At 46.0% G+C, this 15,971-nt stretch overlaps 1 protein-coding gene across 2 annotated transcripts in view; it reads right to left on the reverse strand.

The window, feature by feature from the left end:
- LOC137546854 (ras and Rab interactor 3-like) overlaps window positions 1-15,971 on the reverse strand; it is a 272,031-nt gene that overhangs the window by 195,496 nt on the left and 60,564 nt on the right. For both annotated transcript variants that reach the window (XM_068269792.1, XM_068269790.1), the window contains exon 3: window positions 9,377-10,159. In XM_068269792.1, coding sequence (XP_068125893.1) covers window positions 9,377-10,159 — 783 coding nt within the window. The remainder of the gene's footprint in view (window positions 1-9,376; window positions 10,160-15,971) is intronic.

A 15,971-nucleotide genomic window follows, 5' to 3' on the forward strand; every position in this document is an offset into this window, starting at 1 on the left:
GGGCCGGAGGCTACGGGCCATATCCACTAAGACCATGAGACACAAGAACTCGTTCTTCCCCTCGGCAGTCAGTCTCCTTAATTCCCTCCACATTCTACCTTCAAAGCAAGCCACAACGAGCGGTGACGCTAGCTGCGCTATGGCTGACCAGTCAACCAGCCCATAAGACTGACTACCTACTAACTACTAGACATCTCAGCGACACACTGGGAACGTGTTGTATATGACAATGTATTGTTAACCTGATGCCTATGATGTATATGACAATGTATATGATGTATATGCCTGATGTATATGACAATGTATTGTTAACCTGATGCCTGCTGTTCACTGCTGTCTCTCTCTCTGTACTCTTCCTGAGCTATTTGTACTGTGCCAAAAACAATTCCGGGCATGACCCTTCATGCTTGGCGAAATAAACTTGATTCTGATTCTGATGTGAGGCATACTTCAGCCTCTCCAGGTCCTGCAGCGTCTCCCTGCTTCCCCTGTCTCACAGTGATAGGCCTACTGGAGGGGCATGTAAACCAGCCCTGGCTCTATCTTCAGTTGCCACGGAAGTGGACAAGGATTCTGATTCTATCCTGGCAGCTTAGAGAACTTTCATATTGTCTCTAAGTTTATTAGGGAAGCGGCTATAGATTTTGTCCAGTCCACTTAATATGCCAGGCTTTTTGCATGACAGTGAATTGACCTGTTAAAAAAATAATAATAATAAAAAATCTAGTCTGCTGATCCCCAAAATTCTGTTTGATGGAAGAAATCTTTTTAGTAACAAGTTGGATCTGGCAACCAACAGTCACCAAGGCTGGTATTATACCAGAGGAGAGAAGACATTGCGGAAGGAAAGACCAGACCATAGGAATTGGCAAACTTCACATGCTAATCTCCATAAGCTCACAAAGCAGTCAGCGCAGAGTCCTATTGACAATTCTGAAGTCCAGATAGTAGCTGCAAGACTTCAGCAGTTCCATATTATCTGGACAAAAACAATAAAGGACAAGTGGGCCACAGATACAGAGTGGTTCAGTTTTTCTTGGATGTGCAAGGTTACTCCACCACTTAGTCACTTTGTCTTTACAGAGACCTGCTCTTTTACATTCATGACTCATTGCAGAAAACGGCTGTTATGTTGGTTCCAGAAGAGGAGCGCTTTCAGGAAGTCTACTCTCCTCTCTTCATTGTAAAGAAGTCAGGTGATCTGCATTCAGTACTGGATCTGAAATTCCTAAATCTTCATCTTTCTGAAAACATTCAAGATGGAGTTACAACAAATGAATGGACCAGCCATTCCCTTACAGAACTGAATATATTCAATAGACTTGGCAGATACATTCATTATTTCAAACTTCTTTCCACCATGCAGTTGGTAACATTCTTCTCCAGTAACCATCCTCCTTCTCGACATTATCACAGCCATGACAACCTTTTTTGGTACTAGTGTGTCTGGTGGTTCAGTTGAGAAAGCAAAGTTAGGACTTTATCACTATTTAGACAATCTTTTGTTGCTACCCTCAGATCCCAAGGCTCTACTGTGTTAGCAACAGATTCTTATTCAAACACTGTCTGTCTTTGGCTGGTTAACAAACAAGGAGGAAAGCCACCTCACTCCTTCTGAGGACCTAATCTTTCCGGGAGCAAGATTCCAGTCTATATCCAATGTAGTAACCAGATGAGAAAATTGCTGGCAAAAGTTCGCGAGTGCTGATTATCATACTATATTCATTAATCAAGGTGTTGTATACACCTCCTGGGTACTTCGTCATCTACAATCCAGATGGTCAAATGGGTTCACTGGCACATCTGCCCATTCCAACTAGGGTTTCTCCATCAATGAAACCACCAGAGGTACTCTCTTCTCACTCCCACGATGAGACTGTCTGCGGTGGTGGCTAAACACAAGCTCAACAACTATTAACCAATCATTCACCCATAACTCGTAAAGATGCAAGCATGGTTTGACATGTCTACAGGTCGTATTAGCCTAAGTAAAATAGTCAAAACAAAGCTGATCGATCACTGCAAATATACTCAAACTCAGGGTGGCTTATATGGTGCTTCAGACCTTCAGCCATCACTGGGATGAGACGTCAGTCTTTGATATCAGGTAGCAGAGGGACACAAGGAGTCTGTTCCTCATGTTAGAGGTCAGCAATATTATCTCCAGTGCAGAGAGCAATCTCTGCAGCATCATGGCAGTCTATCTCAAAGGGCCTCAGAACTCTGCGGCAAATTTTCTCAATCAAGGGGACTGAGGCAATAGCTTGTGGCCACTCAATAAAATATATCCAGAGGGATCTGTGACCATTGGGTAGGTGGACCTGATGGCAACCTACATCAACTAAATGCCAGCTCGAGGAGATTCGCCCCCACATTCAAGGGCTCAGGGTGCTCTGGCAACACCTGACATTTCTGAATGGTCTCTGTTTTTTTTCCTCCAACTCCACTTATCTTAACAATTCTGAGGAGACTCCTCCTAGAACAAGTGGTACTCCTGGAGGTGGGTCCATTTTGGCCATGCCAGCCATGAGTCCCTCTAATTTGGAGCCTGAAGTTGGAACCTCCTATTCCTCTTCCAGTCAGACCAAACCCCCTGTCCCAGGACTCAATTTATCATCTGTCTCCTCAATCCCTTAATTTAATGGCTTAAGGATTGTGGGAGGAAGCTTAGAGACCTGGTAAACTCAGAATCATTGATAAACACACTGCTAAAAGCAGGGAAAACTACCACAAACTGGAAAATATTTTTTCACAATTGCTCTGGTAAATAATGTTGATCCAATGTCTCCACCAGCACAACATATTCTTAGCTTCCTCCAGATTGGCCTAGAAAAACAACTGGCTCGCACTCTCAAAGTGCAGGTTTATGCTATCTCTGCTTTGACGGATCAATGCTGGGTCTCTCACCCTCTAATAGTGCAATTTATGAAGGCTGCCACCAAAAACAAGCATCCTAATTGCAACCTTTTTCCAAAGTGGGAACTGCGCAGGTTCTCAGTTACCTAGCAAAACCTCTTTTTGACCCAGTGGAAGACTGCAGGAAATGAGACTTAACCTTAAGAACTATGCCTCTAGTCGCTATCTCTTTGGACAGAAGAGTTTCCGAGCTCCAGGATCTAGGGGCTCATTCTTGACATTCTACTCAGTAGTTTTGAGACCACTACAGCACTTCACTTCCGGGCTTCCCTTTAATCAGGATCGGACAGTGCCATCTTTTATGGATGCAAATTCCTCTGGTCTGCATGTTCTAGATGTTGCAAGAACACTTAGAGCCTATGTGAATGTAACAAGGGAGCTTTAGGAAATCAGAACAGCTCTTCATAATTCCATCAGGTATGAGAAAGAGCCAGCTAACATCAAACTCAAAAGATCTCTTCATGGCTAAAATGAATCAACAAAGCCTTTTATTAAGGCTAGCCTATTATCAGGGTGTTTTTGACCTTGTCCCTCTGGGTGGCATCACAGTGCACTCTTCTCAGCTGTCCCCTGTGCCACCTTCGCTATCCGGGCAAAGATTCACTAGGCTGCCAACTGGTCCTCTGTCCATACTTTCATTGCCCATTTCAGAGTCAATCCAGTAGCCTCCGCTTCAGTTTAATTTAGAAAGAAAGTTATTTCTGTATCTGTTAAAGCCTTAACCTCCCTGGCGTTCTATTTCCCCAGGATTTCCGTGCAAAAAGTGGTTCAATTAATTTCCAATAATTGTCAACCTTTTTTTTTTTTTGCAATCATTTTTTTTTAAATATTGAATTCAATACAGGATATTGTATTAAATTAAAATAAAAAAAAGTGTTTACTGTGAGATGTTGATGACACTGTGTGACCCTGGTGTCATCAACGCTGATCGCCGGGGGACATGAAGCAAAATCTGCCAAGGGACATGGAAGAAGGCACCGAGGAAGCTATCAGAGGTACGCAACGAGGGATCAGCACGCCAATGGTGAATATAAGACCCAGATGTGTAGCCAGGTGTATAGTTTTGCCAGATGTATAGGTAGGCAGATATTTTACCAAATGTATAGGTAGGCAGATATTTAGCCAGAAGTATAGGTAGCCAGATGTTTTACCAGATGTATAGGTAGGCAGATATTTAGCCAGAAGTATAGGTAGCCAGATGTTTTACCAGATGTATAGGTAGCCAGTTATTTAGCCAGATGTATAGGTAGCCAGATGTTTTACCAGATGTATAGGTAGCCAGTTATTTAGCCAGATGTATAGGTAGCCAGGTGTCCCCCCTCGCCCCCCCCCCCCCCCGATCCCCCACCCCCCAGTCTCCTCCAGCCCCGATTTACTAACCCGAGGGCTGTCTCCTGCGGCGGCTTCTGTGCAGGGGAGGGGGGGGGATCCCTCTTCCTTGTGGGCTGGTGGCTGGTCGGGGATTCCCCCTTCTGCGCAGGGGGGGGGGGGGGGAATCCCCCTTCTATGCGGGCTGGTGGCCGGGTGTCTCCCTTCTGCGCAGGGTGGGGGGGGGAGATCCCCCTTCTATGTGGGCTGGTGGCCGGGTGTCTCCCTTCTGCGCAGGGTGGGGGGGGAGATCCCCCTTCTATGTGGGCTGGTGGCCGGGTGTCTCCCTTCTGTGCAGGGGGGGAGATCCCCCTTCTATGCGGGCTGGTGGCCGGGTGTCTCCCTTCTGCGCAGGGTGGGGGGGGAGATCCCCCTTCTATGTGGGCTGGTGGCCGGGTGTCTCCCTTCTGCGCAGGGTGGGGGGGAGATCCCCCTTCTATGTGGGCTGGTGGCCGGGTGTCTCCCTTCTGTGCAGGGGGGGAGATCCCCCTTCTATGTGGGCTGGTGGCCGGGTGTCTCCCTTCTGCGCAGGGTGGGGGGGGAGATCCCCCTTCTATGCGGGCTGGTGGCCGGGTGTCTCCCTTCTGTGCAGGGGGGGAGATCCCCCTTCTATGCGGGCTGGTGGCCGGGTGTCTCCCTTCTGCGCAGGGGGGGGGGGAGATCCCCCTTCTATGCGGGCTGTTCGGGACTCCCCCTTCTGTGTGTGGGGGGGTCCCCTTCTGTGCGGGCTGGCTGGGGGTGGCTCTTCCCTCTTCCTCCCTCCGGATCCCACGTGCGTCCCCCCCGTACCCCCCCCCCTCCTGATCTCCTATCCTCCCCGGTATCCAGCCCTACACTACTCACCCGAGGGCTGTCTCCTGCGCCGGCCGCGATTGGCACCCTCCTCCTCCATCACTGAAGTCTCGGTTCTGTGTAACTACAGTACGAGGCTTGGTGACGTCACCAAGCCTCGTACTGTAGTTACACAGACCGGGACTTCAGCGATGGAGGAGGAGGGTGCCAATCGCGGCCGGCGCAGGAGACAGCCCTCGGGTGAGTAGTGTAGGGCTGGATACCGGGGAGGATAGGAGATCAGGAGGGGGGGGGGGGGGTACGGGGGGATGCACGTGGGATCCGGAGGGAGGAAGAGGGAAGAGCCACCCCCAGCCAGCCCGCACAGAAGGGGACCCCCCCACACACAGAAGGGGGAGTCCCCGAACAGCCCGCATAGAAGGGGGATCTCCCCCCCCCTGCGCAGAAGGGAGACACCCGGCCACCAGCCCGCATAGAAGGGGGATCTCCCCCCCTGCACAGAAGGGAGACACCCGGCCACCAGCCCGCATAGGAGGGGGATCTCCCCCCCCCCTTCGCAGAAGGGAGACACCAGGCCACCAGCCCGCATAGAAGGGGGATCTCCCCCCCTGCACAGAAGGGAGACATCAGGCCACCAGCCCGCATAGAAGGGGGATCTTCCCCCCTGCACAAAAGGGAGACACCCGGCCACCCCCTCCGCACAGAAGGGGGAATCCCTGCCCGCACGTACTTTCTCTGCCCGCCGGCTGCACAGGGATTCCCCAGAGTGGCTGGATGCTAGTTCTGCACGCTGGGGGTAGCACAGATCGCTACCCACAGCGTGCTGACAGGCATCCAGCCACTCTGGGGAATCCCTCTGATGAGGGAAAAGTGGAGCCGGCGGTGCAGAGAAACAGGAAATCTCCCTGGCAGTATTGACGAGCCCAGCTCGTCATTACCACTTTCAGCATGTTTCTGCTGGACGAGCCAGGCTCGTCATTACCTCCAGGGTGGTTAATTGAAATTATTTTTGGTCAGCAAGTCTTGTCCCACCCTTACTTTTTTTCTGCTAGTTAGGTCCCATATGTATGCTGCCATGGAGGCATATGGAAAACGGAAAATTGTATACTCACCTAACGGTAATTTTCCTTTCCATGTGCATCCATGGCAGCATAGGGATTTCCCTCCCTTTCCTTTTGTTGGCTTTTTGCTGTTCTCAGGTTCGGCTAGTCAATGAGAATGCTGCTCGCTAGGGGTCACTTTCTTTTATAGCTAAGGTCCTGTTAATTGGTATGGGTGGGGCTTAACCCATATGTATGCTGCCATGGATGCACTTGGAAAGGAAAATTACCGTTAGGTGAGTATACAATTTTCCGTTTTCTTGCCAACATTTGCATACATATTTCAAAATTGCCGTGTGGAATCACACAAATTTTTTTTTAAATATAAATTGATACCCTTAATTGCTCCTTCATCCACGCGAACAGATTGCTGAGCACCTCAATTGCCTCTCTTCTGCTGGGGATGGATAAGGGTGGTTTGGCCTTATACAATATGTTTGTTTATTACCTAGTTACCATGGTAACTATTGCTGGTGGTCTTCCCAAGACCGCTGGAGGCGTCTGCTCTGGGATAGCTAGAGGCATTGACAGTGGCCCCTTACCGGTGCAGAAAGGAGCAACAACATTGATCAGAGGGTTGGAGGGTCTGGCTTACCAGGAAAAGTTAAATAAACTGTGCTTATTTACTCTGGGGAAAAAAGCTTAGAGATATAATAAAAAAAAAAAAAAAAAAAAAAAAAAAAACTGCATTCGTTTAGTTTTTTTGTTTAGTATTTGTCTTTTCTCCTTTCAGACTCAAAGCTCTTGTAAGGCAGCCACTAGAGTGCACTCAGTAGGCAGTAGCAGTGCCCAAAAACTCCTTACTGAATAGGTGCCTACTTACTAAAATAGGAAGAGCCAAGATTTGAACCCAGGTCTCCCATGTCAGAGGCAGAGCTCTTAACCAGACATCCATGGCTATAATTACTATATAATATTTTTCCTTTAGGGCTAGTAGGTCAAAACCTTGTAAGGGTTTTCACCTTCCTCTGGATAAATTGATAAATACATGACCTTTTCTAGGGGCAGGCAGAGCGCAGAGCTGGGCATTGCCCTGGAAACAGCGGTGAGGTTTGAGGGAGGAGGTTGCAGTGGCGGGGGTTGAGCGCAGCAAAAGTTGTCACTCACATCCCGGGATCCACGCTCCACATGTCCTTCCTTCTTCCTGCTTCTAGGCGTCCTATGATGTCATCATAGAGGGTGCTATTACCATGATACAGGACGTCTAGAAGCAGGAAGAAGGAAGAACATGCACTGCGTGGATCCCGGGAGGTGAGTGACAACTTGCATGTGCTCACCCACTTGTCCCTCTCTGCCTATCCAACAGCAAGGCTCTCTGGCTACCCATCAGTGGGGCTATATGGCTACCCTTCAGCAGGGCTCCCTGGCAACCTAAACAGGGGTACTCTCTGGCTACCAAAGGGCAGGGTTCTGTGGCTACCTGAAGGTGGCTCTGGCTAATAAACGGGGGGCTCTGGCTACCTGAAGGAGGGGGCTCTCAGCTGAAAATTTCTAAACAGTGAGTGCCTTGGTATGCAAAACTCCTCCCTAAATTGCATGAAACTCTTAAAAACACCATTGATTAATAGTTCATGAATATATTTCACCCATCGCCTGGACCAGAATTCAAAGTTCAACAGATTTGTAAGCTCTGGCAAGTTTGGATCTGAATTAACACGAACATGTGCTGAATGTTTATGTTCTTTTTTGGTTTTGTTGTTGTTGTCTTGCTATAATTGGGCAACTCATGTTGAGTGGCCTGAAAATGCAAAAAAATTCTCTTTAAAACTAAAAAAAGGAGGGCATTCTCTGGCTACCTAAAGAGGGGCTCTCAAACTATCTAAACGGGGTACCTCTGGCTACCTAAGGGGGGACTCTGGCTACCAAAAGGAGGGGGGGCTCTGGCTATCTAAAGGGAGGTTCTCTGGCTATCTAAATGGTGGCTCTCCGGATTCCTAAAGGGGAGGCTCTCTGACAACCTGAAGGCGGGGAAAGTTTCTGGCTACCTAAAGGAGGAGGGCTCTCTGGCTACCTAAATGGGGGGGATTATCTAGCTACTGAAAAGGGAGGTTACCTTGTTGCCTAAAGAGGGGGGCTCTCTGTCTATCTTAATGAGGCCTCTCTATCCACCCAAATGGGGTGGGGTTCTCTGGCTACCTACTGTTGGAATTTAAGGATGGTGTACTTGAATTCTGGGCCTTCAGTTACTTTAGATAACTGGTTTTAGTAAAAACTAGACTTTCTATGCAGAGTTTCTCTTTAAGGAGAATTTCTCTTAGAGAGAAATAGAGACACTTCAAGAAGCACAATGTTCAGTAGAATATTTTGTGTGTCAAGGCCGGAGCGCTGTATCAGATCAAGATGTACCGGCATCCAGGTGGCAGCGGGGTAAACATCAAGTGTTTTCATATTTCCTAAAGGTAAACAATCGCCAGGAAACAGAAAACAATCTGAGCTAATGATATGGACTAGGTCAAGAAACGCTTAAGATGAATTACCACAGATTGATTGCTTTGATGAGGTAATAACCATGTAACGAAGATAAGATTGCTGATGAACACACCTGTATATCTATCTTGTCAAATAAACTCCTTAAAGTTTGAAGAACGGCTATCAGTTATATCTCCATTGCTACTGCTGTGATGAGTGTCAATTTATCACACGTTCTGTGATATGGTGCTAAACAAAGGTGTAGTGTTGTTGCCCTTAGCAATCAACAAATATTTATTACACATACAGGGTGGGTGGCTACATCTGGCTAAATAATACTGGGGCCTCTGGCTAGCTATACTGGGGACTACCTAATACTGGGGTGCACCTCTGGCTACTGCATCGCAACACTGTGCCGAAGTCTATGGAGGGTGCAAGTTATACATCCTCGCCCTGGGAGCTCTATGACCTACAAATTGCCCTGGATATATCTGAGGGAGGGTGCAAGCTAGCGTTGTACCTTATTTTCTGGTCGAACTCAATGGACATATGTCTTTTTTCAACCCAATTATGTAGTTATGAAAATGTACCAGTTTCAAAGACTTGATATGTATGTGTTTTAACTGGTGTGTCAAAACTGTATCATCCCACACTTCTCATTAATTATTGTATGTTTTGAGTTTTATACTAACTCATGAATTAATTAGACTACTTCCCCTTAAACTCCTAACAGTGGGTCTGTATTCATAGTACATTTTCTCTCATATAATTTAAGGGAATATATGTCATACCAATCTTGAATTCTTCAATTTCTTGATGTTCCAGAATTTCCCAAATTTCACTACTCTCAAGCAAATAATTCCTCAAACTGGTGAGCAGTTGACGAATATCCTGTAGCATGTGGATGGAGGAAAGATAATGAACAGTCCCTTTTTGCAAATTACATATACATTTTTGAACAGTACCACCCAGGTAAGTTGAAGGGTCTTCTGCAAGTTGCTGAATTCGGTTTCCCACATGTTTCTCTGGAGAAACAAATCCAGTTAGGACTGTGCTTACTGCCAATAGGCTATGTCTGACTATATCCCCAAGACCATGTGAATGTTTTCTCTTTGATTTTAAGGAACAAGGTTCTTCTTCCTCAACACTACTTATAGAAACAGAATCTAGCTCTGGTGGAGGAGGAAGGAGGAAACTATCAGATGAGTTTAGAGAAGTTTCCGAGTTAGCTTTCTTTAAAGTAGCTTCCAAAATGTGATGTTCTTCAATCCAGGAGACTCTGTGTGGAGTCAGAGCATACTTCTGCTCACGTGACATCCATATTGATTTACTTTTATCACCTGATCCTTGTGTTTCATTTAATTCCTCTTTATTTTCTCTTTTATGTTCTTTATGAACATGGATTAAAGATTTCCTAAATGCTTCTGAATTTCTTGAATGATCATCTGAATTACTTTGATCTTTACAGCCTTGATTTAAGAGTTGACCTTGAGAGATCAAAAGCTCAGGATCCACTATACATGAGGCTTCAGGTAATTTCAATGATGCGTCTGTACTGCTCTCACTAAAGGCATCTGCAATGATAAAGGTATAAGAACAGTTACCATACAGTCTCCTTCAAACCACAGAGAACAATTCATCATGATAATGCAAATTTTTACATAAATTTGAGAATACATCATGTGAAATATCCTCACCTTTACTGTAAATATAGAATTGTCAAACTTACATAAATTATTATTGTTTTTACTCATTTATACAGTGATAACATTTTGCAGTGCTTTACAAAATACACCTGTATTACGTATACAGACAGAGTAATGTGTTGTCGCGTCACCATTATAGCCCGCCAATACTGTGCATAAGTGATTGAGTGTCACTGATATTTGTTACACGACACATGCTGTGTTACCCCCACACAGCATCACACCAACATCTGTGTGACCTTACTGTCCATTATCTGTGATATCGGTGTGTCATTTAAAACATTTTTTTTTCACAATCTCACCTCGGCCCGGTTCCATTGGTGGATTGGTCATCTGTGGGAGTCAGTGGGGATGGGTGTCTGACTCTACGCAGGAGTCAGCATCTCTTCGGGGTCATGTGGGCGTTTCTGGACGAACTAAAAAACAGGCATCCTTTGCTTGCTTTGATTGATGATTTGTTTGGTCAACTGACAGGAGCTAGGATTTTCACCAAAATTTCACATTTGCCAGAGAGGCGAATGGAAGACAGCATTTAACACTCAAGATATGCATTATGAGTATTTGGTGATGCCGTTTGGACTCTGTAATGCACCTGCAGTTTTTTTGCAGTCATTTTATTGATTCCGAAACCTTTAGAACTATTATTGGAACTCAAATTGGCTTAGTAAGCTCAGTGACCCTGGCCTACATACATCGGAGAATCCAATTATGAGAGAGTATTTAAGGGTGTCAATTGTAAGTTTACCTCCTCTTTTAATTTTATCTGAAGAGAAGCAACATGGGGGTCTCAAAACAACTCTCACATGACCCGAAGACAAAGATTTTTCACCATCATGGTTTAGGGGAAGGATACAGAAAGTTGTATCAGAGATTTCAGCTGTCTGTGTCCACAGTTAGGAACATATTAAGGAAATGGAAGACCACAGGCTTAGTTCAAGTTAAGGTTTGAAGTGGCAGACCAAGAAAAATCTCGGATAGACAGAAGCCACGAATGGTGAGAACAGTCAGAGACAACCCACCAGGGCCGGGCCGAGGCAGAGGCTGGAGAGGCTCCAGCCTCAGGGCGCAGTGTAGGAGGGGGCGCACAATTCATTCAGTTGTCATTCCCAATTGTGTTTGAAGCAGAAAGAAATAGGAAAATGGGATACATGGCAGTGACTGCAAGTCAGATAACTAGAGATTAAGGTATTGGGGAGGTTGGGGGCCCTGGGGCGCCTCTTAGTCTAGTAGCAATCAGTGTGTGACGGCTGGGGCGGAGGGATGGAGGGGCGCACTTTGGTGTCTCAGCCTTGGGTGCTGAAGGACCTTGTCCCAGCTCTGCAACCCACAGACCAGCTCCAAAGACCTACATCATCTTGCTGCAGATGGAGTCACTGTGCATCGTTCAACCATTCGGCGCACTTTACACAAGGAAATGCTGTATGAGAAAGTGATGCAGAGGAAGCCTTTTCTCCGCCCACAGCACAAACAGAGCCACTTGAGGTATGCTAAAGCACATTTGGACAAGCCAGCTTAATTTTGGAATAAGGTGATGTAGACTGATGAAACGTTATTTGGGCATAACATGGAGGAAAAAGAAAGCAGTATTCCAAGAAAAACACCTGCTACCTACAGTAAAATATGGTGGTGGTTTCATCATACTGTGGGGCTGTGTGGCCAGTGCAGAGACTGGGAATCTTGTCAAAGTTGAGGGATGCATGGATTTCACTCAGTATGAGCAGATTCTGGAGACCAATGTCCAGGAATCAGTGACAAAGCTGAAGCTGCGCTGGGGCTGGATCTTTCAACAAAACAAGGACCCTAAACACTGCTCAAAATCCACTAAGGCATTCATGCAGAGGAACAAGTACAATTTTCTGGAATGGCCATCTCAGTCCCCAGACCTGAATATAACTGAAAATCTTTGGTGTGAATTAAAGAGAGCTTTCTATGCTTGGAAGCCATCAAACCTGAATTAACTAGAGATGTTTTGTAAAGCAGAATGGTCCAAAATACCTTTAACCAGAATCCAGACTCTCATTGGAACCAACAGGAAGTGTTTAGAGGCTGTTATTTCTGCAAAAGGAGGATCTACGAAATATTGATTTCATTTCTTTATTGTGGTGCCCATATTTATGTACCACCCTAATTTTGTTTAAACAATTATTGCACAATTTCTGTAAATCCAATAAACTTCATTTCACTTCTCAAATATCACTGTGTGTGTCTCCTATATGATATATTTAACTGACATTTTTTATTGTAACAACCAACGATTTATAAAGGAAAATCATGACGATTAACAAGGTTGTCTAAACTTTCGCATCCCACTGTATTTTTTGATTTCTTGAGGAGATCTGTTGTTGTCTACTTTGAACAATTCTAAAAAAAATTACAGGAGAATCATCTCTACACCAAGCTCAAAAAGTGTGTTTTTGAGACCAGTCAAGTTCAGTTCTTGGACTATGTTGTCTCAGACTCTAGGGTGGCCATGGATTAAGCAAAAATTTTCACTGTGCTGCACTGGCCTCAACCCACCGACCTGAAATCCCTACAGTGGTTCTTGGCCTTTGCTAATTATTACCACAAGTTTATAAAGGGATACTCCACCAAGAATATTGCTCTCACTGACCTTACGAGAAAGAATACCAGTCCTTCTCTGTGGCCCCCAGTGGCCAGTCAGGCATTCCAAGACCTTGTTCTGCTCCTATTCTGGTTTATCCTGATGTTCTGTGATCATTTACTGTTGAGGTGGATGCCTCAGAGCTTGGCGCAGAGGCGGTTCTCTCATAGTATTCAGGTAAGCCCCAGAAAACCATCCTTGTGCAAACATTCAGTGTCGCAAATGTACAACATTCGCTCCATTCATCAATGAACACCCAGATTGTTGATAAGGTTCCTGACTAGGTTTATAGACTTCAGCTCTTTTTCATTAAAGACTCACAGTCTAGTATCTCTATCACCTTTGTTAAGCTCAATTATTCTTATGGTAAGGTAGCTCTCTCTGTCTGCGTCAGCTATTTCCTCAAAGAAGAGGCACATCTTATTTATCCACTCTTGAATCTTAAAGAGGAGCTGTTAGGTATAAGGTCTCAGAGAAAATAAACACATATATCAGCAGCTAAAGATTGGCTGTACTTACATTACATATGCATTTCACTGTCCACATTTGGATTTCACAGAATTTGTATATAGTATATGCAGAGATAGATGCTCCTGACAGCTCATGGCAGGCTCCATGTTTTTCTGTCAAATGTGTCGTCATGTCCTGCCTGCTTCCTGATCACAGATAAGCTCCTACTTGAACAACACAGTGTGCAGTGAATATTAATGAGCCATGTGGCTAGGAACAATAGCTGACTCCTGCAGAGTACTCTGCCCCGAGATTTATCAGTGCTACACGCTGGACTTATAACAAGCTTCTGTAACGTCTCATTAGCAGCCGAGGGGAGGGCCCCAGAATGCTTTGCAGTTTAGTATGCGGCTTGCGTCTTTATGGGTCTATAACAGACTTGCTGATAAGCACACATCAAAGGTAACTGAGATTTTTATCTTCACAATGGCTTTTGAGCTTCCTTCTAAACTGTTTAACACAGGAGAATAGAGGTTTAAATTAGCTTCTGCAGCCTGACAGTTACTCTTTAAATGGTTTGACACTTTCCAGTTGTTAATTATCATATTTCTAGTTATAAGTGCACCAACTTCCCCAATTAGCTGGTGTTCAATATCATCCTCCTCCTCTCCCAGCTCAAAAATGGTGGATAGAGGCCATATTTTTAGAAGGTTGCTACCACATATTTTGACAAAAACTTATATTTTACTCCATAATTGTTTTCCCAGAGTGCAATGTCTCACATTTCCAACAATTTACATAATGGTTTCTTATCATTTTTGCAGTGAGAGCTTTCTCTCTCACACAGGATTAACAGTGTGTAGTGTGAGTGTGAGGGAATCCCCCCTCCTCTTATGGTTCACTGGCCCGTCAGAATCAGCATCAGGGAAGTGTGGAAGGAAATTGATAACAGTAAACAAACAGATTAGCAGTCAAATGTATGCACCAGTACATAAGAGCACTTCCCAAACAATTCCTATCTCAATTTAAAAAAACATGTTAATCGATAGTGTTCCTTTAAAGTTCCCCCCAACTCTTGTTCTCACTTTCTGCAGCTTATGGAAGTTGTTTGTTGGTATGATGGGCCGAGGAAGGAGTAGTGATAGCATTTTATCTGGACTTTTGCCTCTTGCCGACCGCTCCACGCCGATTGGCGTAAATGCAGCGGCAGCCCCAGGACAGCTCCATGCCGATTGGCGTGAATGGCTTTCTATGGGGCTAGCAGGAAATTGTGCGCGCCAATGTGTGTGCATCTCCACTTGGAAGGCGGAGTTCTGCGCCGCCTTCAGTCTCCCAGTGGCAATCTCCGCTCGGAGACTGTTAGACGGCAAAACCGCCGTCTAATTAGGCTATACAGCACTGTGATCTAAGGCAGAGCTGTACTTGGGGACAGCCTTGTGACACGGCTGTCCCCCTGGGGGAGATAGGCGCGATAGGAGGCTGAAGCCTTTAACAGCCGATCGCTATGATTGGCTGGCGGGAGAGGGAGGGACGGGAATAAATTATTGAAAAAAATAGTAAAATGTAATAATAAAAATAATAACATAAATATTTACATAAAAACATTGGGGGAGCCATCAGACCCCACCAACAGAGAGCTCTGTCCTTTAACCACCTTAGCGGTATGGACGAGCTCAGCTCGTCCAGTACCGCCAGAGGGTGCCGCTCAGGCCCTGCTGGGCCGATTTTGTTCAAATAAAGTGCAGCACACGCAGCCGGCACTTTGCCAGCCGCGTGTGCTGCCTGATCGCCGCCGCTCAGCGGCGAAAGAGGGTCCCCCCAGCCGCCTGAGCCCTGCACAGCCGGAACAAATAGTTCCGGCCAGCGCTAAGGGCTGGATCGGAGGCGGCTGACGTCAGGACGTCGGCTGACATCCATGACGTCACTCCGCTCGTCGCCATGGCGACGAAGTAAGCAAAACACGCTCATTGCGGCCTTCCGTGTTACTTTTGGCCGCCGGAGGCGATCAGAAGAACGCCTCCGGAGCGCCATCTAGTGGGCTTTCATGCAGCCAACTTTCAGTTGGCTGCATGAAATAGTTTTTTTTTAATTAAAAAAAAAACCCTCCCGCAGCCGCCCTGGCGATCTTAATAGAACGCCAGGGTGGTTAATGCCGTCCCGAAGTCCCTGCAGAAAAACGTCAAGCTAATTATTGTAGTAAATAGCTTGGCATTAACAAGTATGCAGCTAATCCAGTCTGTCTTTAGTCAGAGCACCTGATCTGCATGCTTGTTGAAGAGCTGTGGATAAAAGTATAAGGGCCCCTTCACACTTACAACCGCAAAACGCCGGCGATTACCGCCGGCGTTTTGCGGTAGTGATTTTTCCACGATTCACGTGGAAAAAATAACTGGACACTGCAGCGTTTTAGGAGCGATCGCGATTAGCGGTGCTATGCATGCCAATTGCGATCGCTAATCGCCGGCAAACCGCTGCATGTAACACGTTTGCGGTTAACGCTAACCGCAAACGCGGCAGTAAGAACACTGCCATAGTGTTACTTGTGCTAGCAGCTTTTAAAAACCGCTAGCGGTTTGCCTTGAGCGGGAATCGCGCGATTCCCGCTCAAGTGAGAACGGACCCTAAGGT

This window comes from Hyperolius riggenbachi, chromosome 2 (assembly GCF_040937935.1).
Source record: "Hyperolius riggenbachi isolate aHypRig1 chromosome 2, aHypRig1.pri, whole genome shotgun sequence".
Lineage (NCBI taxonomy): Eukaryota > Metazoa > Chordata > Amphibia > Anura > Hyperoliidae > Hyperolius > Hyperolius riggenbachi.